At 37.8% G+C, this 26,680-nt stretch overlaps 1 protein-coding gene and 1 long non-coding RNA gene across 11 annotated transcripts in view; one reads left to right on the top strand and one right to left on the bottom strand.

Moving 5' to 3' along the window:
* LOC105475051 (ankyrin repeat and SOCS box containing 15) overlaps positions 1-26,680 on the top strand; it is a 76,888-nt gene that overhangs the window by 36,972 nt on the left and 13,236 nt on the right. For 4 of the 9 annotated variants that reach the window (XM_011729995.3, XM_011730006.3, XM_011730020.3 and 1 more), the window contains exons 2-6: positions 11,236-11,308; positions 16,929-17,037; positions 18,652-18,704; positions 18,795-18,926; positions 20,004-20,162. In XM_011729995.3, coding sequence (XP_011728297.1) covers positions 16,931-17,037; positions 18,652-18,704; positions 18,795-18,926; positions 20,004-20,162 — 451 coding nt within the window. In that variant the 5' untranslated portion in view covers positions 11,236-11,308; positions 16,929-16,930. Of the gene's footprint in view, positions 1-3,856; positions 3,959-5,060; positions 5,133-11,235; positions 11,309-16,928; positions 17,038-18,651; positions 18,705-18,794; positions 18,927-20,003; positions 20,163-26,680 lie in introns of those variants that run through there. The other 5 variants (XM_011729985.3, XM_011730054.3, XM_011730012.3 and 2 more) reach the window with 4 other exon arrangements.
* On the bottom strand, positions 764-26,049 carry LOC139362747 (uncharacterized). Of its 2 annotated transcripts, none has more exons than XR_011622004.1 (5): positions 25,338-26,049; positions 23,760-23,896; positions 9,843-10,018; positions 5,019-5,170; positions 764-974 (listed from the first exon to the last, which is right to left on the bottom strand). It is a non-coding gene; the product is annotated as an uncharacterized lncRNA (long non-coding RNA). The 2 variants fall into 2 exon arrangements; XR_011622003.1 differs by lacking the exon at positions 25,338-26,049 and adding an exon at positions 25,106-25,327.

Here is a 26,680-nt window from a genome sequence, read left to right as displayed (position 1 = left end):
CTCTGACCTCCTCCTCCACAGCCTTCTTAGGTGTCATCTCTCTACTTGTTTGTCTCTACACAGTGGTAAGCTTTTGGGACTAGAACCACATGTCCCACCCATCTTGACATACCCAAAAGTGCCTGGCATCACATTCTACGTATACTAAAATATGTGTCTGTATATACAGAATAGACAACCAAATGCAACGTTATCTCTGATGTCCATTTTATGTCCCCAGAAGTACAATATACTTTTATATTTAGACTATAAGTCCTGTATCTGTAGAGGGATTATTAGTTTTACAAATAACTTTCATAATTATGCTCTTATTTTCATAACAATGATATGAAATAACAAGAACAGTGTTATTACACAGTAGGAAACTGAAGTATACACCTTTAGATACTTCTAGATGATTTGTCTTAATTCACAAAAACTGACAGATCTTAGACTAAAATACATATTCTCTCCTTTTAATCCAAGTTTGTTTCTCTTAGATACACTTGAAATGCCTTTCACAATATCGAAAATTAAGTACTTTGTTCACAAAACGAAGAACGAAAAAAAGAAAGATCAACCAGCTTTTAAAAAATGTATTATGACTCAACCTTAATTGACTTAAACTTTGGTTAAACAGAAATAACTGTGAACGCATTTGAACAAGTCATCAGTGTTCAACAAAATATTCAACACATATTTGATGAGTGCCCAAAACTTTACTAGACAAAGTGATAAAGTGGTAAATATAACTGAAACCCCATGCAGGCTCTTCCCTGCTGTTTGTTCGTCATTGATTTAGTATAACTACCTATAGTGCTACCTTACTAAAAAATACTATTTCCATCACTTGCCTTTGCTTGGCTGCATGGCAACTAAATGGCCAGAGTAATGTCAACTATGTGGATTCTTCCAGGGGCCTGTGACATCAGTGCTGTTGGAGGAGTTCGTTGCTAATAGATTTGACTCATGGTTTCAGTTGTTTGATTTTCAGTCTGGAAAAACAGCGTACGGCATAGTAAAAATAAACAATTACCAAGGTTCTGGGAAGCATACTAGAAATAAAGGATTTGTTTTATGTTTTCATATTTTTTTCTACTATTTTATGCCTAACCAAAATAAAATGTGCATTTCTTAAATCACAGACCCAAAGGCCAAAATAATGGTCAAGTACAGAAAAGGAAAAAGGAGAAAAAGGAGAAAATCTGAAGTATATCAAAGTAAAAATGAAGCCAACTGAGATATACCTAAGTATTGCTTACTAAACAACAAAATAATAAGATAACTTAAAAACAGAAAAAAAAAAGAGAGAAAAATACAAAAAAAACACACAAAACAAACAAACAAAAAATAATAGGATAACTTAAAGTAGAACTCTCCAAGTGTTTGAACGCCATTTTTTGTAGAAGGCAAAGATAAAGCTCCAGTTCTGATAAAGCCTCTTAAAGAATGGGCTGGATCAGAAAGGACGTAGTAAGTGGCTTTGTAGGGGGTACATAGGATTGTATGACTAATCAAAGCAAGAGCTGTTTTTTAAAATCCAGGCCTGCAAGTGCCACACTCTTTTTCAGGAAGACAGAGTACCTGTGGGCAAAGTGAGGCTGTAGCAGTGGCAGGTGCCTACAATATAATATGAAGACCAAGTTGCCACATTTCTCCCTGGAAATTCACAAACAATGCTACCTAAATTTCTTATTCCCAAAATAGAAATAGGTGGGTCCAAGGACAGTTAGCTTCTAACACTGTGCTTCAACTATTTTAACCTAAGACTCTTCATATCAGTTGCTATAATTATCATCTTGAAACAGGACATGCATTTCTTGCTATATATAGATAGAAGGAATGAGTATTTGGATGTCAGTGTCATTTTGTGTACCTTCCTTGGAACAACAGTAGTATTCAACTAGTCCTTCGCTGTTAAATCTGACCCCTCCCTGAAACTCATTCTCACCAGACAAAACGAGAGGCACTGTTTGAAAAGCTAGGACTGATTTTGTTTCCCCTTTGAGAAAACCCACAGGAAAAGCCAGCTTCCATAGAGGCATATGTGGAGGTGATTACTAGCATTATGAATAGATCATTCTTTCAAATATATGAGTTACTCAAAATATGTCTTATTGTGTGTGCATAGATGACTAACTACTTGAGGAATAGGCCTCATTAAAATGGTGGTGCCATGGTCATTGTATCGTCATCATCATCATCAGTCCCACACTACAGATAAATACTCTCAAAAATGTAAATAATGCATCTACAGAAACAGTAAGTGGTAAAACAAGACGTGTTCACAGGACTATGTCTTCAGTAACAGGCTCTCATTTATTTTACCACATGGTCTTATTTTGGCTTTTCTATCATATGCATTATTTTAAATGTTGCATGGTATAGGTAGATCTATAACAACTATTATATAAATGGATAAAACAGGCAGACCTTCATTGGTTTAAGAGCAGAAAAGTCACTGCAGTGTGTCAAGCCATACTTTAAAGTGTTAGGTGCACATTTTCCCATACATTTGCATTATACTCCAAAGCTTTATGTGAATTTCTAATATTGTAAGAAAAAAAAAGTTGTACAAAATTAAAGTGTTTCACAATGCTGGTTGCTTTTCACAAGAATTCTTTATTGAAAAATTCCAAATTAGATTAATAATGATAAAATGTAGACAATGTATACAGTGATCTAACCTTTACCCTTGACTATTGCAATACAAAGTTAATAGTGGTTTAAACATAAAATACTTCTCAACTTGCTTTGAAGATGACTGAAACGCACCTTCTTTTATCACAGTTAAAGAGGAGTTAGGACCTCTCATTTTGCATTTACAGTTTTCTCAATTTTTGAAATAAAACTGGCAAATTCACTACAATCCACATATTTATATTCATTAACACTGAGCACAAAGAAAATGTCAGAGATGAGAAGAAAAACAAAAGTGTGTAGTGCTCCCAGTAGCCTAAGAAGTACAGAGTTTCAGGAAAAAGGGAAGAATCACTGGCAGCAAATCCAACGAGGGCCTGTAAATTAAGAAATGAAAATGAATATAAAATATGAAATGAGTTTCTAAAGTAAGTCAGAAAGAGGTCACTGAGACCCACAAGAGGAGTTGTTTTATTGCGGGGGGGCGGAGAAGGGGATAGAGGCCAGATGGCTTTGTGAGTGCCGACAGTGGCCTGAGTTAATTCAAGGATAGCTATGTCAAAACAAATTTAAGGAAGACTATTTTCACTGGAAAATCAGTAAGATAATAAACTTAATTGGTTTTTTAAAAGAAAACAAACAACCTTCCTCAATTAAAAATCCCAATTTTTTTCTTGTTTTATTAATACATTTGCTACTCATTTTTTAGACTATGTATGCTCAATAACTTGACCTAAAATTTCCTGATCAGATTAGATGTCACTGACTGCCCTATCTCTGTCTGTATATCAGATCAGCAATTATTAAACAAAAATCAAAGACAGCAAATTAGTATGACAAGAAAATTGTATTTAATGAAATTTGACCTGAATCTGAAAGATGGAGAAAGAAAAATAGTGTGTATTAAAATACGTCAGAAGTGGATTAGGGTCTGACAACGCAAAGACTTACAGATTTGTCTCTTGAACAAATACCTTTAAATTGTGTGTTAATTCTAAGTGGTTTGGTTTTGTTCCGTCAGTAGGAACACTCCCTGCAGCGAATTGGCAGGTCCTTTGTTTTCATAAGAGTTCTTTGAACCAATCAGGACACAGATAATCTTATTATACCTCTGTAGGCTTCTGTTTCTTTTGATGAAAGTCTGGAGAAGTCATGGGTAATATTTTACTGTGTGCCAGAGACCGCTTATGTTTCACTTGTACAAGGTCAGATCTTAATTTAACCACCAACTGGATACTTAATTTTAGATACACAGAAGCACACATTGGCTCCAGGGCACTTCCTCTGATTTAGGAAGGCAAGTCCCTGGATAAGAATGACAAGATGATCATTCCAAAAGGTGAGATTATGAAATATTTGATCTGTACCTCACCAACTAGCTTATTGAATATTTCATTATTGGTAATATTTTAAACAGATGGAAATACAAATTATAGTAGCTACTCATTACTTTCTTTCTGGTTGATCACCTACAGGCTTACCTGTTTAGGGCCTTTTTAATTAGAGAATAAAGCTAGAATTTGTTTGCTTATAGAACATCAACTCAATTGCATAATTACTAAGCATAAAAAATTATATCATGAGAAAAACAGATTAAGAATGAATATCCTTATAGAACATGTCAATATATTTACCACAGAATCCCAGAAGGGTCTCAGCTCACCTCTTGGTTTCTAATTTAAAAATTAACTGTTTTTTGTGAATAAATAAATCTCTTTTAAGGCTTTTTCATCACTTGTTGAAAAAGATGAATGCTTTCTGCCCAGACTGAAAAATTTCTGTAGTTAGATTTTTAAAAAATAAACTGAATAGAATTGGAAATTTACTCCTGCAAATTATATCACAAAATCTAAAGGTTGGAAAGTCCTTAAAATTTATGTGATATCATCACTCATATTGTTCTTAAATGCACAGTTAACTTCTAAGGAGCTTTCTATATCTAAAATGATTTGACTTCCATGAAGTAGAGCAGTGATGTGGACAAAAATAATCTTATCACTGCTTTGTGCTGAGAGCATTAAGTTATTGTGATAAAAATTATAATTTTATATTTCAGTTATTTTATGAGACTATTTTATTTTCAAATAGAAATTTGCCCACAAGTTTTATATTTCCCTTGGAGTTGTGGGATGAATTTGTTAGGTAGTTGCTTAAACTTTGTTAGAAAACTTTTTCTCAGGTTTATGAAGACCTGAGAGCCTTCCGGGGGGATATTAACAGGGCTCCTGTGTTGCAGAGGAACAATACTTTCTCAGTGTAACTCTGAGAAACAGAACCAGAAAAAGGTTAGAAGAGAAGGAGAAACATTATCTTCAGATAATGTTTTGAAGAGATGGATTCAAGTTCACTGGTTTTCCTAATTGTTAGGTTACAAAATAAGACCCTCTTTTCACTAATACCTTCAAAGTAGCTGAGTCATAGTTAGAGTATACTGGTTAAGCGTGGGTGGCTTCCATTGTCAGCTGACTGGGGTGTATCCCACTCTCCACTGCCCACTAGGTATGTGGGCTTAGGTAAGTTACCTAACGACTCTGTGCTTCAGTTTTCTCATCTGTAAAGTGGGGGAGAATTATGTAGACATTAAGTGACATCCATTTAATGCACTTAGTGTAATGCCTGTCACAGGTAAACACTCAATAGATATTAGTTATAATAATTCTTAAACTCAATATAAAAATATTTATTAAAGACCTGCTATGCTATGTGCTTGACTGTGTGCTAAACCTTAAAGAGAAATTGGTATTATTTCTGGAGAAAAATCTAAAATACATGAGCTCCCTGAGAACATGGATCCCGTATATCTGTGTCTAGCCCTGTGCCTAGAACATAACAGACATTGAATGTATATTTTTGCATGGACAAATAGGATAGTCTGAACATACGTAGGAAAAAAATAATCACTAAGAATTGGTGGGTTAATTCTTTTCCTTTGTCTTTTTGATTAGCAGAGCAGAAGAATGTAGTATCATAGATAACGGTGCATATTTCAAGATGGTATTTGACAATATTCCTTGATGATGGTCTTGTTATCAAAAAGGAGACATTAATGCTAGGTGTTGGTGTCTTTAAGAGGATTCGTAGCTGGATAAACACCCCTTCTGGGAGGGTGCAAATTAATGGATCAGTGTCAACATAGAGGCCTCTGTCCTGTGCCTATTTCTTTTCAACATTTATCTTTATCGGTGGAGCTTAAGGACATATAGAAGGCATGCTTATTAAGTCAGCAAATAAAACAATACTTGGAGAGATAGAAAATGCGTTCAATTTTAGCAGAAGGAAATAAAAGCCAAATTGAAAAAATATAAAACGTAATAGGAATAAATAGAGTCCAATAGGGTCCTGCATACAATTGCACAGAAAACAATGTGGATAGAATATATGATTTGTAGAATTTTGGGATACTGGGGTCTAAATCAACTGTGTAACATGATAGCCTAAATATTTATCTGAGCTTGGGCTAAATTAACAGATGTATAGTGTTTGAGAAAAGGAAAGTGGTCACACCCACTTAAACTTGTGTTGGTCTGACTGTAGCTCTTGTGTTGCACTCAGAGCCTGTGGTTCAGTGTCACTCTTAGAAAGAAATGGATAAACAGATGTGTTTACAAGAAAGCAATCAAGGCAGTGCAGGAGGTGAGACCATCTTATAGGAAGAGCAGTTGTCCAGCCTCTGAAAGAAAAGGCTCAGTGGAGACCTGAGAGCCTTCCTGGGGGATATTAACAGGGCTCCTGCGTTGCAGAGGAACAATACTTTCTCAGTGTAACTCTGAGAAACAGAACCAGGAAAAGGTTAGAAGAGAAGTAGAAACATTATCTTCAGATAATGTTTGGAAGAGATGGATTCAAGTTCACTGGTTTTCCTAATTGTTAAAGCTGTCTAGGTCGGGCACCGTAGCTCATGCCTATAATCCCAGCATTTTGGGAGGCCGATGGGGGTGGATCACCTGAGGTCAGGAGTTTGAGACCAGCTGACCAACATGGTGAAACCCCGTCTCTACTAAAAATACAAAAATTAGCCCAGCATGGTGGTGGGCTCCTGTAATCCCAGTTACTCGGGAGGCTGGGGCAGGAGAATCACTTGAATCTGGGAGGTGGAGGTTGCAGTGAGCTGAGATCGTGCCATTGGACTCCAGCCTGGTTGACAGAAGGAGACTCTGTCTAAAAAAAGCAAAAAAATGCTGGCTAAAGGAGAAGTGCTCTGTGAGGAAATAGCAAGCTCCCTGACACTTTGATGTTCAAGCTGAGGCTATTAATGACTTGTTGGGCATGTTGTAAACAAAATTTACAGGTGGGGCTACCTGACGGTCTTTAACTCTGAAAATTGGTGATTCTAGGGAAAAGCAGGGAGAAGAAAATAAAAAGGGGGTGTCAGGGTGAATATTGAACGGTAAGCAATAGAACTAAAACTTTCAAAAAGAACTAGAATCCTACTTTCCCATTCCACAGGAGTTCAGTCACAGAATAATAACAGGTAATGTTTACTAACTACTTGCGACCCGTCAGACACAGTTCACCAGGCAGCTAATGCAGGCAGGTCAGGGTTTGAACAAAGGTTCGACCATTATAATCAACTGCCTCCAAAAGAAAGAAATCCATGGCCTGTACATGATTTCGAAACAAGATATGAAAAAATGCAGTGCCTCATTATTATCTGAATCAATATTGAAGGGAAAAAATTTGACTTGCGCACCAGACAGGATTGTCCGTCATGTTGAACAAAGTACATTATGCCAGGAATGAATATTTTTGGAGCGAATATATGTATATATAATTCTATATGAATATTTAGATGTATATTCATAAGAATAATACTTTTTAAAACGCTCAACATCCCTAATCATTAGAGAAATGCAAATCAAAACCACAATGAGATACCATCTCACATACCAGTCAGAATGGCTACTAATAAAAAATCAAAAAATAGCAGATGCTGGCGAGGTAATAGAGAAAAGGAAATGCTTATACAATGCTGGTGGGAATGTAAATTAGTTCGGCCGTTGTGGAAAACAGTGTGGTGATTTCTCAAAGAACTTAAAGTAGAATTACCATTCGATCTAGCAATCGCATTTTTGTATATATACACAAAAGAATATAAACCATTGTACCATAAATACACATGCATGCATACACTCACTGCAGCATTGTTCACAACAGCAAAAACATGGAATCAACCTAAATGCACAATGACAGTAGATTGGATAAAGATAATGTTGTACATATACACCATAGAATACCAGTCAGCCATGAAAAAGAATGAGATCATGTCCTTTGCAGTAACATGGATGGAGCTGCAGGTCATTATCCTAAGCAAATTAACAGAGGAACAGAAAACCAAATACCCCATGTTCTCACTTACAAGTAGGAGCTAAACTTTGAGTACATATGCACACAAAGAAGGGAACAACAGACACCAAGACCTACTTGAGGGTCGAGAGTGGGAGAAGGGCAAGGATAGAAAAACTGCCTATGAGGTACTATGTCTATTACCTGGATGACAAAACACTCTGTACACCAAACCCTTGCAATATACAATTTACCTATATAACAAATGTTAAGGTAAAACTTAAAATGAAAGTTAAAAAAATAATACTTTTTAAAAGTCTAGAGATGTTATGTTTATTGTTACTATAGGTAATCAATGTAGTCAAAATATTTTTACTCACCCTACAACTCAATTGCACAAACCAGAAGTAGCTTTTTTATTGTCTGTAACTGGCCTCACCTTTCTCAGGAGCCACCACTCACTCATTAATGGAAAATAAACTTCTGGTTTCATGCAGACAGACACAATAACTTAGGTAACGCAGCTTGTGCTTGGGTGATTCAGAAAAATGAATTGCTCTTTCAAATTTCTGCTCCTTCCAACGCCAAGAACCTCTCTTCACAAAGTTCTACCTGCTTTCCTGTACGTTTGGGCACTCTCTTTTCTCGAGGTCTCCAAGATTCCTGGCCTGCTCAGTCCTGAGAGGTAGATGCCAAGCCAATTTTCCGGAGAGGGCTTTGTAAGCTTTGCCTCTGTAAAGTCCATCTTAGTTCCCTTTTCTTGTTGCTATTGGTGGTGAAAACTCTTAAAATCTACACCCTTAGCAAATTTCAAGTATACAATACAATACTGTTAACTATAGTTACATTGTTGTACATTAGATTTCCAGAATTTATTCATCCTGTTTAACTGAAATGTGTACCCCTTGGCCAGCACCTCCTAGCCCCTGGCAACCAACATTCTACTCTTTTTTCTATGACTTCAACGTTTTAGATTCCACAGATAAATATCACAATATTTGTCTTTCTGTACCTGGCTTTTTTCATTTAGCATAATGTCCTCTAGGTTGATCCATGTTGTCACAAATGGCAAGATTCTCTTCTTTTTTAAGGTTAATAGTCCATTGTAAATACGTAGCACATTTTCTTCATTTATTCGTCTGTCAATGGACATTTAGGTTGTTTCTATATCTTGGCTGCTGTAAATAATGCTGCAACTAACGTGGAAGTGCAGATATCTCTCTGAGATAGTGATTTCACTTCCTTTGGATATGCATGCAGAAGTGAGATTGCTGGATCGTAAGACAGTCCTATTTTTAAAATTTTGAGAAACCTTTGTACTGTTTTTCACAATAACTATACCCCCAAAAAAGATCAACTACGTGCCAGAATGGGTAGTTTACTTAGCTTGACAGTGGTGAATATGTCACAATGTATGCATATGTCCAATCATCAAGCTGTACATAATAAACACATATAATTTTAAATTGTCAACTATACTTCAATAAAGTTGGGGCAAAAATCCATCATAGTTCCTTAAAAGTGGTTAGTCATAGTTGGTTAAATAAACATCATACTTAAACTGACACTTTACGTTAACTGACATATAATGTTAAATATTCTTCAAGTATGTGAATTTAAATAACTGTGTAGTATTTCACTTTTTATGTGTACAATAATGTCTTATACAAATTTCCTATTTTGGGATATTTATGTTGTTTCTAATGTTTTGGCAATTTAAACACAGCTGAGATAAACATTCTCACATACACATCTTTTTTTTACATCTTTGATTATTTCTTTTATTTATTTACTTATTTAGTTTTTGAGACAGAATCTTGCTTTATCACCCAAACTGGAGTGCAGTGGCGTGAACATGGCTCACTGCAGCCTCGACCCTCTAGGCTCAAACAATCCTCCCACCTCAGCCCCCCCAAGTAACAAATACAACAGGTGCATACCACCGCATCCGATTAATTTTTGTATTTTTTGTAGAGATGAGGCTTCACCGTGTTGCCCAGGCTGGTCTCAAACTCGTGAACTCAGGCAATCCAGCTATCTCAGCCTCTCAAAGTCCTAGGATTACAGGCGTGAGCCACCAGGCACAGTCTTCTGATTATTTCTATAAGATAGATTCCTAGATGTAGAATTACAGACAAAGGATAGGGCTTTTAAAAATCATTATATCATATTAGCTTGTGATCAGGGTATGTCTACTAATAAGTTGTCTTTTCATGGACCTATCTTACTTTACTCTTTGCTATTCTGTGAGTTTATATTCCCCTAGAAACCCATGAGTTTGTGAGTCTAAAGCTCCTTCCTAAACTGTTGTGAGTGTAGTCCTCAAAAGCTAACATGCATCTTCCCACAGTTCTGTTATGATTAAATTTGACTTGGAAATCAATAGTAAAGAGTAAATATTTCTTTTTTCTCTATTTTTTCTTGGTGTTTTTATTTTTTTAACTTATCTTCATACTAATTTCATTAAAATTTTTTACTTTCGTAATATGAAACTAGAGATAAACAAAACTACTAAACAGGTTCTATCGTTACATAGAAATTAAGCATCAATCAGTGACGCCCCAAAATTTGAAGATAATTTGGCAAAAATATATCTGTGACCTACAGAGGAAACACAAGGCTAATTTTAAGAGTTGTGTTTATTTAATTATACAATTATTCGTTCATTTAGTAAATACTGAATTTTTATCACGTGCCAGATATCATGTTTAGTTTCTACAGATCATTTTGCCTTTTATATCTTTTTCTAAAATATTGAGTTGTGTTTCTTTGAAGGAACATAAAAGTAGCATTTGTTTTTTAGACTAAGATTGTTTGTGTGAGTGCACGTTTTCAATGTATCAGAAGAGCATACTTTGTTGTTAAGAAAGATGCTATTTAAACTGTTCTAGTTCTCCCCATCATGCATAGGATTTCTCTTCAGTAGAAAAGGCAAATGCCATAAAGAGGGAATTGCATAAGTTATTGCTTGTAAGTGAAAGTTACCTGTGACTGTGGGGTAAAACCCAATTCTGACAGAGTTACACTTCTATCTGAAATTTCTGGGGAACTAGTTGATTTTGTTGTTTAAATCATCCTAACAAATCCATTCATGTGATTTGCCACTTCAGGCTATGCAATTCTTAAAAAATAAGTGTTCAGTCACCAAATAAAAAGCAAAGTGACAACAGGATTTTATTTCTATTGATTTCTCCACATCTTTAAAAGTATGCATACAAATGATCAAAGTGCATAAAAATGAGACTTAGTATTGTTTTGTATATAACAACTGTATTTTTTTGACAGTACCAAAAAAAAAAAAATGTCTTTTAACTCTTGCCCTTCCTCTGATAGGATAAATCCTGATGATTCTCTCAGGGACCTCTAGTAGATGAGCTCGACACTCAAGAACCATAGCAGCTTCAAGGTAAAAGAAAAATTCCCAGGGAATCAGTGTCCCCCATTCCACATAGCAGAAATCTGCATCTCCCTCAGAACCTCAGGGTTTCTATTTGGGCTGGCCTTGTATAAAACTGTAAAGAAAACCAAGTTGTTCTCTATTGCCCTTTTCTTATCCCTTCATATCACTTCCCACTAGATCCTAACCTTAAACTTTCTGCCATCTTCCCATCACGTACTCCAGTAACTATCCCAAGACATCTTGGTTCTAAACTAGGGGCCAGTATGTTGCTATCTAAATTTTAAAAGGGACACTGGAAGATGGAACAATACGCCCTAAAGGACAGAATCTCTTGCTGATGCAATAGAACGACACTGATGTGACAGGTGCTGGGGGCAGTGTGTTATTTATGGACACAGAGCCCTTCCCTTCCTTGCACCATGGAAGCAACTGTCCACTCTGCTTACTTTCAAGACCAGCCTTGTTTAGGACTCACGGAGATGGTTTCAATTTTGTTATGCCCAAGACAGAGTGTGAGGGTAGGTGGGGCAAACAGATCTGCATGTAAGCAGGAGTAAACCAACTAAACAATTCACGAGGAAGAAATTTGTATTTATCTTTTTCAGGGAAAGGGAGAACCTTGGTTCCGTGCTGTGGGAGCTATTGTATTTCAAAGGAAGCTCTGACAGGTGTCAAAAATTTATCAGCTACCTTTACAGGAAGGCAATAGCTCAGATCATGGTTTGGAGGCAGTTTAGCAAAACTGATGCAAAAAGGTGTCATATACTCATGTTCACTCCTGCATCAGACCTTGCAACATTACCAACCTCCTGACCATTTCAGTCAGGCACCAACTGGTATGTTGATCCTGTTGTTTGGACTCCAAGGCAAAAAGTGCAGAATGAAGGCAAGCTTAGGAACCTCAGACCACCCTAAGTAATATAAAGCCTTATTGCATGGAGCCAAAGAAAAAGATTTATGTGTCCCTGGAAGCTATTTTTTATTTTTGGAAGTGATTGTCATCAAAAGCTGGCTGTTAAAAGCAAGATCACAGTGTTTTCTTTTAAAGGCAACAGACTGTGAGATATTTTCCTCTAACTTCTGAAAGACCTTAAAAGTGAAGGTATTGCCTGCTTAGTCCAGACTCTACTTATTCGTTCTGAGACATTTGGTGGGTTATTTAACCTCTTGAATCTATAATACCTACAATACAGAATTGGAATGAGAATTTAAAACAAGGTAATGTATACAAAATGCTTTCCACAGTGCTCAAAACAAGGTGAGCACTTGATAATTTATAGTTATTATTACTATTGCCAAATGTATCAAAAAATTTACATGATCACCAAAGTTCCTTTTCTCACTATCTGAATTAAGGATTTTACTTAGCCTAGCTGTAAAATAAACTAATACTTATTGATATCTGAGAAATATATTTGGCATTTGGCATTTAGGAATCCTTAATTCAGTGGTTTTTTACCAGGAGAACATGAAAAAACCTCTGAGATTCCATAAGTTCCTTAAAATTTCATGCAAAATTTTGAGTGGACGTGTGTCCCTCCGGAGAGAGAATCCATAGCTTTCAACAAATGTTTTCATGACCCTAAGCAACGTTAACCAGTGCTTTGAATGAAGAGGCTGATGGTACAATATGATTGCATCAGTTACTTTGTAAATCAGCTACTTATGGAGAACAAATGATTTCTCTTTTATTAAGTGTCAGTTTCTCTAAGCCAGGCATGGTGGCTAATGCCTGTAATTCTAGCACATTGGGGGGCCCATCTATACTAAAACTACAAAAATTAGCCAGGCATGGTGGCCAGTGCCTATAATCCCAGCTACTCGGGTGGCTAAGGCAGGAGAATCTCATGAATACAGGGGGCAGAGGTTGCAGTGAGCTGAGATTGTGCCATTTCACTCCAGCCTGGGCAAAAGAGCAAAACTCCACCTCAAAAAAATAAAAAAATAAAAAAAATTAATTTCTCTAGACTGAGATGCGAGACACCCATACATATATCTTAAAGATGTTCAAATATTGTCTGACCTTTCCTCATGCTTCTGAGTAGTGCTTTATAGAAATAATTTCCCATAGACTGTTGCTGGTAGGTGGGATTGAGTCCTAGTCACTCAAGGAGGTTTAGATAAATAAGTTACTTTTTTTCTTTCTCTTTTTTTTTTTTTTTTTGAGATGAAGTCTTGCTCTGCCACCCAGGCTGGAGCACAGTACAGTGGCGTGATCTCTGCTCACTGCAAGCTCCGTCTCCCAGGTTCACGCCATTCTCCTGCCTCAGCCTCCCGAGTAGCTGGGACTACAGGCGCCCACCACCACACCCAGCTAATTTTTTTGTATTTTTTTAGTAGAGATGGGGTTTCACCGTGTTAGCCAGGATGGTCTCAATCTCCCGACCTCGTGATCCACCTGCCTCGGCCTCCCAAAGTGCTGGGATTACAGGCATGAGCCACCGTGCCTGGCCAGTTACTGTTATTTATGAGATAACACAGGCTCCATAGAGAACTGAGCTGGTCTTAGATAAATAAGTTACTCTTCTCTTGCCTTTATCATTGTGTCTTGATGTCTTTAAGTACATTCCAGTAATGCTCCTTTGACTGACTGTCTGGCACCTTAGTACACCTGCATGCAGATCTTCACTTCATCTCAAGCTTTCAGGAAAAGGCTGCAGACATCTGTGCTAGATTGGAGTTGTTCTGCATAGAAAGTGTTCCCATCATTTTCACCCTATGGTCATTAGAGATACCAAATAGGAACCTAGGTAACTTCCTTTGTGATAGTAGGGGAAAAAACAAAAACAAACAAACAAACAAAAAACATTGAAATAAAATACTTTCCACAGACCAGCTCAGTTCTCTATGGAGTCTGTACTCTCTCATACACTGAAAGCCCAAATTTCAAACAGGGTTGGATTTAAGCTGGTGATTTAAATAGGTGAAAGGCTCTGTATCCTATTACTAATCCCAGAGCCATACAATCCCCCCTATCACCCCAGTAATATCACTGAGAAAGTCACCAGGCGAGGCCGCAGGTTGAACTTTGTCATCTACTGGTGCTGGCTGACAGACTCAGTACTTGTCTGCTGGTAATGAGTCAACAACTTTTATTCCAGTGACCACAGACAGCAGCTGTTTGCTATAGTTGACAAGGAGTAGGAATAGAGGGAAAAGATAGAAAAAAGAAAAGAGATTCTGTTTCCTCTCAGAAAACTAATGGTCCAAGTGAAAACACAAACACAAGTATGTAAAGAACTTGTAAAGCAAATACAGAATGAGTGAGTATAAACCAAGACATTGGAAAAATATTACATAAGAAGAGATATTCACAGACTAAGACAACTAGAGAGGAACTAAAGAATGACACCAAGGGTTTCCATAGGAGGAATGTCTTGTGCTAGCCTTGACACAGTGTGAACCATGGGTGGGGATCAGCTGAGAGGACCTCGTGAATAAAGAGGAATATTATGGAAAAGAACAGAAGAGAGACAAATGAAGCTAAGCACAGAGTGAACGATCAAATTTGTTTAGTTAGAAAAAAAGAAACTCCATATCCGAAGGAAATGGTCAGTTCTAAGAACAAAGAGGAGCCTGGATTATGTTTCAATGCTCACTTATTAATTCATTAATTCATTTATTCAACACATATTTAGACAGCACGAACCAGGAGATGATGCTTCTCTTGGCACTGAGGTCACAGACTAATTCCCTGCTATTCCTGAGTTACATTCTAAGGAGAAGAGACACACAATGAACCAATAAACAATACATTAAAAAGCAAAATACCATTTACGTCTACGTGGTGAGTAAGATCTCTAGTGTGGCTTTTGAGGAGTCACAATGTGAGGCTTGGTGGAGCATGGTGACTATCTCGTGTGTGGTCTCTGAACATTAGCACTGTTCTATACCTTTGGTTCTGAGGTGATATTAAGGCCACTGCTATAGAACAATGAACAATTAATCATAATATTGTCAATGAGTTCTGCCCACAGGTTAGAGGCCTTGGATGTTAGCATTTATTATCCAATTATCCAACCTTGAGGAAGAATGAGAAGAGGTAAAGCATGTGTCAACTGTGTTTTGGAAATTGTCTGCAGAGTACCCTTTTGTTTTTCTGTCATTCAGAAGACATACTATAAAGTAAAATTTCATATACAGACTATAAAAGGCTTGAAAAGTACCATCAATCAAAGTTAATTTCATATTAGCCAGTCAACTCAGCTATAGAAATTTTATTTCTATATTTACTAAATGTCCTCTCTAAATAAAATAAAGCAATTAATTCAATAGTAAAGAGTAAGATGGTAAATTCATTCTCCTAATTTGATATTTGGGAGAAATAAGCAAATGAAGACTAATTTACATTTTTCTGTATTCTCTTCAGCGAGATGGGCCAGTCAAGAGCAGTGGCTTATAACAGAACTGTGTAAGGGAGTTAATAGGGACTCTATAGGAGGGCTGGTTTCTGGTCTATGGATGAAGTTAAAATGGTCCTTATCACAATGTTCAAATGATGCTCTGAGACCAGTGAGACTTCGCAGTTGACCACTGATGGTTTGTAAAGAATGTAAAAGGGGCCAGGCACGGTGGCTTATGCCTGTAAACCCCAGCACTTTGGGAGGCCAAGGCGAGCGGGTCACAGGGTCAGGAGTTTGAGACCAGTCTGGCCAACATGGAGAAACCCCGTCTCTACTAAAAAAATATGAAAATTAGCCAGGCATGGAGGCGTGCACCTGTAATCCCAGCTACTCAGGAGGCTGAGAAGGAAGAATTGCTTGAATCCAGGAGGCGGAGGTTGCAGTGAGCCAAGATCACACCACTGCACTCCAGCCTGAGTGCCAGAGCAAGACTTCATCTCAAAAACAAAATGAAAAAGAATGTAAAAGGATGACTCTTCTCCCTTACAGCCACTATCCATCTTATCCTCATTGGATCAATTTTTAAGTTTTTAATGTGCTATATACACACTCTCCAAGAAAACTGATGGGCCAAAATTGGCATCAATCAGAAACTCAGGAAAAAGTGAATTCTTATGAGCCCAACTGCAGTCATTACTGAAAAAAAAAAAAAAAAAGTCAAAAGTTAAAAAGAAATGCTCAAAGGGCAGGTTATTAAAGGTTTCAACAGTTAGACCATTTAGGACGGGCGCGGTGGCTCAAGCCTGTAATCCCAGCACTTTGGGAGGACGAGACGGGCGGATCACGAGGTCAGGAGATCGACACCATCCTGGCTAACACAGTGAAACCCCGTCTCTACTAAAAAAATACAAAAAACTAGCCGGGCGAGGTGGCGGGCGCCTGTAGTCCCAGCTACTCGGGAGGCTGAGGCAGGAGAATGGCGTGAACCCGGGAGGCGGAGCTTGCAGTGAGCTGAGATCCGGCCACTGCACTCCAGCCTGGGCGACAGAGCGAGACTCCGCCTCAAAAAACAAACAAACAAACCAAAAAAACAGACCATTTAAGTTAACAAAATCAACCTCACATGTAATGTGGATTCAAATGTTACCCGCATTTGTATTTGTTAACCAGGGAAACAAAAATACATTTTAGTTTTTCACTATGCATTTTTCATGTTTATACTGTGTACTGTTTTGGGCCATTTGTTGATAATATTAACTCGTCTCCTTCAAAATTATACGCAGGAATGGATACTAATGATGACCCTGATGAAGACCATCTTACAAGTTATGATATTCAGCTAAGTATTCAAGAATCCATTGAAGCCAGCAAGACTGCGCTTTATCCTGAAAGGTAGTATTCAAACCAACTATCCTCAGCACAATTTCTTTATGGCATTCATTTTGTTGTGAGATAAAATGAACACCATTTCCTAATTCCTCCTCTAGGAAAACTGACCTTTCCTTTCTGATAGGGAATCTAACAGCTTTCCAAGGGCCACTGTACATAAGTTTTAGCAATCTGATCTTCCACAAATCCTCACCTCATGTGGAAAACAGAAAAAACCCTATGTGGAAAATTCCTAGATGAATTTGGTTGTATAGAATTGCCTATTTTCTAAATTAATATAGATTCAAAAAGGGCATGAGTAATTTGAACATATTTGCAAGTACAGTTTATACAACAAATATACAGACAGGTTGGTATACAGAGGTCTGTACACTCTAGAGCTCGTTCTGCTACTGATTCAGCTAACCCTTTATAGGTAATATATTCCATTGTTGTATGTTTAAAATATGAAGAATAATGCTAAACCACGTAGCCCATTAGTTAATGAATGAGAGAAGAGTTGCAGGTTTTTATTTTATATCACAAAGTAATATACAAACTACCACCTATTTGATTATCTACTCTCTAAATGACAAGAATTAATAAATTAAAATATACCTAAAAGTGATGTATTATGTAGGTAGGATTTATTGAGTCTAAAACTGCAAAAGTAAATTTCTTTCTTAAAAAAAGACATTATACATCTGACAGAAATAAACTAGTTTACCTTTACTTTTTGTTACAGTGTTTAAAATCTTGTATTCTGGAATTTAGTAGTACTTTTGAAGAGACCCAGTGTTTAAAAATGGTTGCTTTTGAGCTTTGAAAAAATAGACGTAGTACATTGAAATTCCTGGTCTGAAGTATCTCCCTTATCTCCAACAAGCTTTAGAACTTTAGAGCTCCCTGGAAGGCATTCACAACCCTGGTATGCTAGCAGATGTTTCTGCTTAACAGATTAAGTAAATTTGTTATGGAATTCCTTCTTCCCACTTAACAAACACACACACCAGAAAACTTCCATGAGGATTTAAATCATGACCTGCTGGGCCAGTGATTGGGAGTTTGTTTAGTAAATGCCCTGCCTATTTTCACATGTGGAACAGTTGATTTAAAACTCACATATATAGTTTAGACCATAAGCTCCCAAGTAAGTACCTTATTAGCAATTATGAAGTTCAAAGCAATAAACATTTTTTGAGCATAGAATTTTAAAAATTAGAAAAAGCCCTAGAGATCTATTAATTCCATCATTTTTCAGATGAAGAACCCACATCCAGAATGGCTAATTGGCCTCCCCAGAATCACAAAATCAGGCTAGGATCTGAACCTAGCTCTTCTGAATCTGACTCCAATTGTTTACTCCTTTTTTATTGCTTTGAGATCTCTCAGAGATAGCATTGTACTCTTCTATTTCACCATCTTCACGAATATTCTTAGATCAATGCATTATAAATATACTCTGTGTCTGACTCCCGTACATTTACTTTTTTAAGGAGATAAAATCAGTTGTATGCGTCTCATTTGGATCTTGATCATTAAAATTAAGCTTAAAAATGCAATATAAATTAAAATCTTTGGTTCCTTGAAATATATCACTAGTATCTAGTATAAATATGGTTTTTCTTTATCTTATAGATTTGTACCCCTAAGTGGTCAAAACAGAAAACTTGTGGAGGCCATAAAACAAGGTAAATGAGTGTACCATCTACAGTGGGATGGACTGGAGATTCCACCTTGCAAAAACAGAGATTAGTCTTCAGTCGATGTGTTTAATTTAGGTCACATTCTTGAGCTCCAGGAGTATGTAAAATATAAATATGCAATGGATGAAGCTGATGAAAAAGGATGGTTTCCATTACATGAAGCTGTTGTTCAACCCATTCAACAAATACTTGAGATTGTTCTGGATGGTAAGAGAACATAAAACACGTTTGACCAAACCAGGGCAAGAATATTGACATGCTGATGTTATAAGTGTTTTCAGTGAACATAACTAGCAGAAAGAAAAGGTGGATTAAAATATTATTTGGAATTTGAAAAAGGCAGCACCCGTGTTTTAAACTCAGAGTACAAAAATTAGGACATTTTTTGACATTCAGGGTTTACCTTTTGCATCCTTTTACCTATGAATGAGACACAGGTTGGTGGAAAGGTGTGGTTATCACATAATAGTGATAAAAGTTTCTATATGTCATGAATTAATTGTGTTATATATAACACTCTTTTCTTTTGGAAGTCAATTTTAAATTTTTCATTTTGAACTATCTCTTGAGTTAACAGTTTCCAAAAGATTCTTACATAGTACAACAGGGAGTACTGAAAATATTTGTCTTTACATTACATTGATATTTTTTCTTAATGTAAGCATTAAAAAATGTTGTGGCAAATCAAGCCAGTGTTAAATATTAACAATAACTTTATGTTCTAACGCAGTGTTTTCACATCTCAGCATCTTACAGAACACTTTTGAGAGTGCCCTAATGTTCAACTTTCACTGTTGCATGACAGCTGTATGTTCTGGGAGATACACACTTGATTATTAGCCAGCCACCTAGAAAACCAGACAGCTAGACAGACAGATATAGATGATGTTAAGGATCATTTTGACACAATGATACCTACATTCAAGTACATTCTCTTTCCCACATTCACAGACTGCATTTCACAAACAAACAATTTCAGTTACAATATAAATTATAATACAAAGAATTGAAGCACTGTTTTGTAACGTATCAAGAAACGAGACCTAGCGCGCCATTTTCAAAAAAGCAGCTAGAAACAGATTTTGGTTTTCTAGCTGTCAATTTGATTAGCAACTCCACGTACATCTACTTTATCCTCACCGTCATTTGGTAAACTTTTGTCAGTCTTTTCATTTTCATCAATTGACTTTGTTCAATCTGATGTATATAATATTGGGTTGCTCTGATTTGTTTGACATCCTGTCAGTATTTTCAACTGTTCAACATAATGCTTTCATGTCACAGCATCCTATAAGACACTCTGGGAGTTCAAGACCTGTGATGGAGAAACACCCTTGACTTTGGCAGTCAAAGCTGGTCTGGTGAAAAATGTAAGAACTTTGTTAGAAAAGGGAGTGTGGCCCAACACAAAAAATGATAAAGGAGAGACCCCCCTTCTGATTGGTAAATGACCTTTTTTTCTAGAACTTTTATCGTTTGAAACAAATAATAATTATTTATTGGAAATCACTGTATAATGGCTAAAATTGTGATCTCAGTTCCTTCCATTCCCTGAGCTACTTGCTTAAACCCCCTGTCTTCTGTCCTGTGATTTTGTTTTCCTATACTACAAGGATGTGAAATATGAAAGATGGCTATATCCTTCAGTATCCAGTTGTAGAGACTGCAACTGACCAGGAGGGATCTGAATTAGTTTTTTGAAGCCAGAGATAGCAATTTTAAAGGAATATTCTCTAGGTAGGATCCACTTGTAAAGAGGGTTGCATGTGCAGTATGTAGCCAGAAGCAAGAGGTGGAAAGGGATTCCAAAGGGAGAGATCAAGTTCACATCAGACTGATCAGGCAAAGCTGGAAGGAAGGGGAGCCAGCAGATTCTGAGCACACAGACACAGAACATGGCACCTATGAGGGGTACACTGTGACACAACAAGGGAAGAATGGGAAATGTGAAGGTGACATTTACCAGCTCTGTCTCGTATATCCTGCTATTTGTTGAACAATAAGAATTGGCAAGTCCGTTTGTGAAAGGAGAGAGTGATAAGATTAACTCCAAATGACCCAGAGATAACATTTCCTTTCTCTTAGGGACATAGGATGGTGGAGTAAGAATTTGGTGTTACCATGGAGATTACTGGGTTTAAATCTTAGCAGTCATAGGCCTCAGTTTTCTCAAGTATAAAATGGAAATACAACACCTACCATGCAGAATTGTGATTAAAAATTAGAGAAAAAATATATAAAAGCTTTCACATGTAATAGATGCTCAAGAGGGAAGAGCCATTATGAAGTTGTCTGTGTGGCAGGAGGAGGAGAGGGAAGAGGAGCAGGAACAGGAGGAGAGGGAGGATAGGACATAAGATTATTTACCAGCAATCACAGAGGAAGACATTAAAGGTCATAGCTAGTTAAGAACCATCACAGCTCCTGCTCACAGAGGAATCACTTAAAAAAAATTAAGCAGCCTGAATATTAAGAAAATCTGAATATTGTTAAGCAAACTTGGATAAATCATGAACATTAGTAAAATATTTATATTTGATGGCATTGATTCAACAATATCAATGCAAAAAACATGTATTAAGAAGTCACATTGGCCAGGCACGATTGCTCATGCCTGTAATCCCAGCACTTTGGGAGGCCGAGGCGGGCAAATCACGAGGTCAGGAGTTCAAGACCAGCCTGGCCAGCATGGTGAAACCCCATCTCTACTAAAAATACAAAAACAAAAATTAGCTGGGCTTAGTGGCAGCTGCCTGTAATCCCAGCTACTTGGGAGGCTGAGGCAGGAGAATTGCTTGAACCTGGGAGGTGGAGGTTGCAGTGAGCCGAGATTGCACCACTGCACTCCAGCCCGGGTGACAGAGAAAGATTCCGTCTCAAAAAAAAAAAAAGTCACATTAAGCTAGAGAGTGTCCTGGGCAGTGTGGATATAAACATGAATGGACGAATCTTCCTCCTCTCAGAGTCTAGGAGGAAAGTTAAATGTAATTTAAATGGAAAATTAGTGTTATAAGTGCTATAATAAAGTATATATTTAAATTACATTAGGAGAATAAAAGAGCAGTAAATCTGTGAAGGCTTCGAAGAGCCTTGCTCTTGGATTGTCTTGAGGGTTGTATAGGGGAACCTCAGCAGACAGGAGTGGCAGACTCCGAGGCAGGTGTTCTGCCCCAGTATAGCTTGCTCAGTGAAGACGGTCTCCACAGCGTGGTGTCATTTTGGCCTGGTTCCTTCCTTCTTGCCTACTTTTTTTTGAGACAGAGTCTCACTCTGTCGCCCAGGCTGGAGTGCAGTGGTGCAATCACGGCTCACTGCAAGCTCTGCCTCACGGGTTCACGCCATTCTCCTGCCTCAGCCTCCAGAGTAGCTGGGACTACAGGTGCCCGCTGCCACACCCGGCTTATGTTTTGTGTTTTTAGTAGAGACGGGGTTTCACCGTGTGAGCCAGGATGGTCTTGATCTCCTGACCTCATGATCAGCCCGCCTCGGCCTCCCAAAGTGCTGGGATTACAGGCATGAGCCACCGTGCCTGGCCCCTTCTTGCCTACTCTTGCTCCATGTCAGAGCTTTTAGCCTTCACAAATTCAGATAAGATGGGAAAAACAATCTAATCCATATAGTTAGAATACAGACAAAGCTTCTGTAACAAAAACCAAAAATAGATCCACAAAGCAAACAAATAAACAAGAATGACTTAAAGAGAAAGAAGTCATTTCTCTCTCACACATTGCAGAATGGCCCAGGGTTGTGAGAGTGGCTGTATCAACATTACAGTGTGTTTCCAAGGTTGCTCCCAATGTCACCATTTTCCAGGCAGCAGGAAGGAGGAAAGAGGAAGCTCTAGGCAAGCATCTTCAATTTAAAAAGATGACCTGGACAGTGCACATGGCCTTTCCCCTCATGTCCCATTAGTTCAGATTTTGTCACAATGCCACCACACCTTGGGGCAAAGGAGGCCAGGACATTTGGTGTCTACCTGGATGGTCTGTGGCCAGCTAAATACTTGGGGCCTCTGTGGCTAAAAGGAAAAGGGGAAGCATAAATACTGAGAAACCAATGATAGTCTCTGCGTACATTTTAGCCTGCCTTTAAATCAGTCACATGACACTTTTCATAAATAAACCAGAACTCTTTTCCTGAGTAGGCTCGATAGACATTAAACAGAATACGTATCTGTGGGTGTTGATTCGCCACTAGTAATGCGGCCTGTTTTGTTTGTTTGTTTGTTTTGTGACTGAGTCTTGCTCTGTCGCCCAGGCTGGAGTGCAGTGGCGCGATCTCAAAGCTCTGCCTCCCAGGTTCACACCATTCTCCTGCCTCAGCCTCCCAAGTAGCTGGGAGCTGGGACTACAGGTGCCCGCCACCACACCCAGCTAATTTTTTGTGTTTTTAGTAGAGATGGGGTTTCACCATGTTATCCAGGATGGTCTCAATCTCCTGACCTTGTGATCTGCCCTCCTCGGCCTCCCAAAGTGTTGGGATTACAGGCGTGAGCCACTGCACCCGGCCCATGACCTATATTATTTTTTAGAGCCCAGAATATGCCACAGAGTATTTGCAACAACATCTGTGTTGTTTCTATAGATCACGTTGAATTTCTGCACAAAAAGGATACACTTCCAGAATTGTATACTGCTTCACTTTGCAAATAGAGAATTATTCTCCATTTGTAAGTTTCAATCCACTTATTTCTTAAAGGACAACTAAGCCGTGATTATCACTCCTTGTTTTCTTTTGGCTTCATTTATATTTTTCTTTAATGCTTAAGGCCTACAACAGAGCAGTAAACATTTACGTGCATTTCAAAGTTCCATGTTGGTTTCATTCTCTGTGCTAGCAATATCTAAAGTGTAGGAAAGGAACTCTATCACTGAATTATCAGAACTGAAATAGAATTAATTTTAGGAAACAATATATTTTAAAAACTAAGTGGTAAGGTCAAGAGAGGACTACAGTTTCCATGAAGTTAATATTCTGGAGGTGCTCGTGTACGTCCTCATCAGCCACACATCTGGGGAAGAGGGACTTTTCCTGGGTTACCTTAATCAGCACCTTTGTTGTGGAAGCCATGCCAAGTCTTCTTAGGTTTTACAGGAAAATGGATTATTCATGGCACTTCCTCAGTTTGTTCTTGAATCTATGGTCTTCTTTGGGATTTGCTATTCAGAGTCCCTTAACTTGTAGAGGAGAGATAAGAGGGAAAAAAGTATTTATTCTTTTTGTCTATACAATGCCATGTTCGTTTTTCTTATCCTAATGCCATCATCCTTCTCTCTATTTATGAGATACCCTTAGAGGGCCAAGAAAAAAATCATTTTTGGTCCATCTAGGGCCCTTATTCCCTATCAGTTATCTGGCCCTTCCATATTTAAGGTAATTTGATGTACTACAGTCATGTTATACAGTTACTTGCTGAGTGGTAGATACCTGATTTGTGATGATCTGACACTTACTAAAGGTTTTTGCACTTGGACTCCTTCTCTGCCCACTCCCCTGGAGTTGGTGTCACCTTTGCCTAGTTGGATAGGCACAAGCTGATCCTGGCCAGTGGAGCCCAGAGTAAGGAGGATGCTCAGGGATCATCTGGCATAACGCTTCAGTCCCACTGCCCTCCATTCCTGATGGCCTTACGCCATTCACAGATCGGTTCATTTTGCTTCAGACATTTTCTTTCTCACAAATCAATATACATCCTCTTCACTCCATTTCTGCTTTTAATCCACCAGTCCTTGTCAAGATAATCAAGATAGGCCTTTCCTATCATCTATGCAAAATTCTTAATCTAATTCCCTAAACTCTTCAACTGAAAGTCAGTTTTAAGCATTACTATTGAAGCTACAAATTTAAAAACTTAATAAAGAATTTGAACATTTCTGAAAAAAATTCTAAAGAATTCTAAATTTTAGAATTTTAAGTTCTAGAGAAAAAAATTTATATATAATATGTAAACATATATATCCATATGTAAAACAAGACATTTTACAATTATTTTACTTAATCAGTTAAGTTACACCAGTACCATGCTTTATGAGTTTTCATTATTTCAGTCATTTATTGCTTAAGAGTGTCTTCATGAGTTAGCTTGGAAGGGGTTTCCTACTATTTGCATTATTCTTTCTGTGGGAAATATATTCTTGATTTCATAAAACTAAATTGGAAGTGAAGTTATGATTTTTTAAAAACGATTTTAAGTTGAAGATGACACATTTATGCAGTTATTTTCATGAAGAGAAACTATTTTAATCAATATGTTTTCTGAGTCAGACAAAAGGTTAAAAGATGATGGGCAAAGAGGCTCATTATTTTAATACATTTTTTTCTCTAATTATAAAACCTGCCATCTGAACAAGAAGATCCATGAGGATCTCTTAGTTTGTTTAGCTTACGTGATGTTTGCTCTGCAATAACACCAGCTAGCATGAGGTAATTCACTGTAATTAGAGCTGCCAGTGACAGTTGGGCAATTCAGAGAGAGGCATTTGTCAACAGGTTCTACTTTAGACAAGAAGAGGGAGAGAAACTGGAATCTCCTGCAGGGATAGCTTGCCTGCTCCCAAATGAAGTAGGCAAAGTTTGTCTTCACCCACCCATTACCACAATGGGAGCTGCTTTCCTCACCTTGGCTTTAGATCCTTTCCGCATTCTGCCTCCTGGTTACCCCGGAATGTTCCATGCAGCCTCACATCTTCTTCTACGTTTCCCAGTACAGGCCCAGACTTTGAGTCTCTCTTTAAATAGAAGGTAGCATAGGCTTCTTCTCTAGGCCGTAAACTCTATGAGTGAAATCCAAATCTGTCTATTCTTCCTGTTGTCCACAGAGCATAACACAGAGCCTTTAGCAGAACCAGCCGTATTAACTGAATAGTAAATGAGCGAGTGAGTGAATGAATGAGTGAATGTGACTGTGTATATCGTCATTTGTAGGGGGTAGCGCTCATCCTAATCTGTTTTTTAATAAGATTTTACTTACAAGGAAAAAAAAAGTTACATTTTTAGAAGTGTATACATCTAAATGGGGACAATCTCTTAATAATCCAAAAGGGGAAAAACCTTGTAACAGTATAATTTCAGCCATTAGAGACGAGCAGAGAAGGAGAGAGACAACTGATTTGGTGAACCTCCTTAATTGTACTACATTAGCCCTCACTTCACTCACTGGGAGCAACTGGCCTATGTAGATTCTAAACGATCTTATTGATAATCACCCATTAAAAATACAAGAAAGAGGGCTGGGCGCCGTGGCTCACGCCTGTAATCCCAGCACTTTGGGAGGCCAAGGCGGGCAGATCACGAGGTCAGGAGTTTGAGACCAGCTGACCAACATGGTGAAACCCTGTTTCTACTAAAAATATAAAAATTAGCCAGGCTTGGTGGCGTGCGCCTATAATTCCAGCTACTCAGGAGGCTGAGGCAGGAGAATTGCTTGAACCCAGGAGGTGGAGGTTGCAGTGAGCTGAGATTGTGCCACAGCACTCCAGCCTGAGTGACAGAGCGAGACTCTGTCTCAAAAAAAAAAAAAAAGGAAAGAAAAGAAAAGAGAAAGAAAGAAAAAGGAAAGAAAGAAAGAAAATATATATGTAAGAAAGACAAGTTCATTCAATACTTACTGCTATCTTTTGTGGCGAGGGAAAAAACCCTGTTTCTATAGGGGAAACCTGATGAACATTATTTACATATGAGGTTCCCGGATCCTAGGAGCGATCGAATAATAATAATAGTCAGTTACTGAGCTCCTGTTATATACTAGGTACTACACTAAGAATTTTACATACATTATTTAATTTGTATAACCCAACAACAAATGTTATTTCCATTCTGTTGGTGAAGAAATTAAAGTTTAGAAAGAGGGCACACGGCATCCTATCCTAGTGATATACGTTATTTTCTGTGAAACTCTTACCCCTCTTCCAGGTCTTAAAGGAAAGGTAGTGTCATTTTGTAAACTTATATTTCACAAATAT

Source organism: Macaca nemestrina, chromosome 4 (assembly GCF_043159975.1).
Source record: "Macaca nemestrina isolate mMacNem1 chromosome 4, mMacNem.hap1, whole genome shotgun sequence".
Classification (NCBI taxonomy): Eukaryota; Metazoa; Chordata; class Mammalia; order Primates; family Cercopithecidae; genus Macaca; species Macaca nemestrina.
This window is presented reverse-complemented; position numbering and strand designations above follow the sequence as displayed.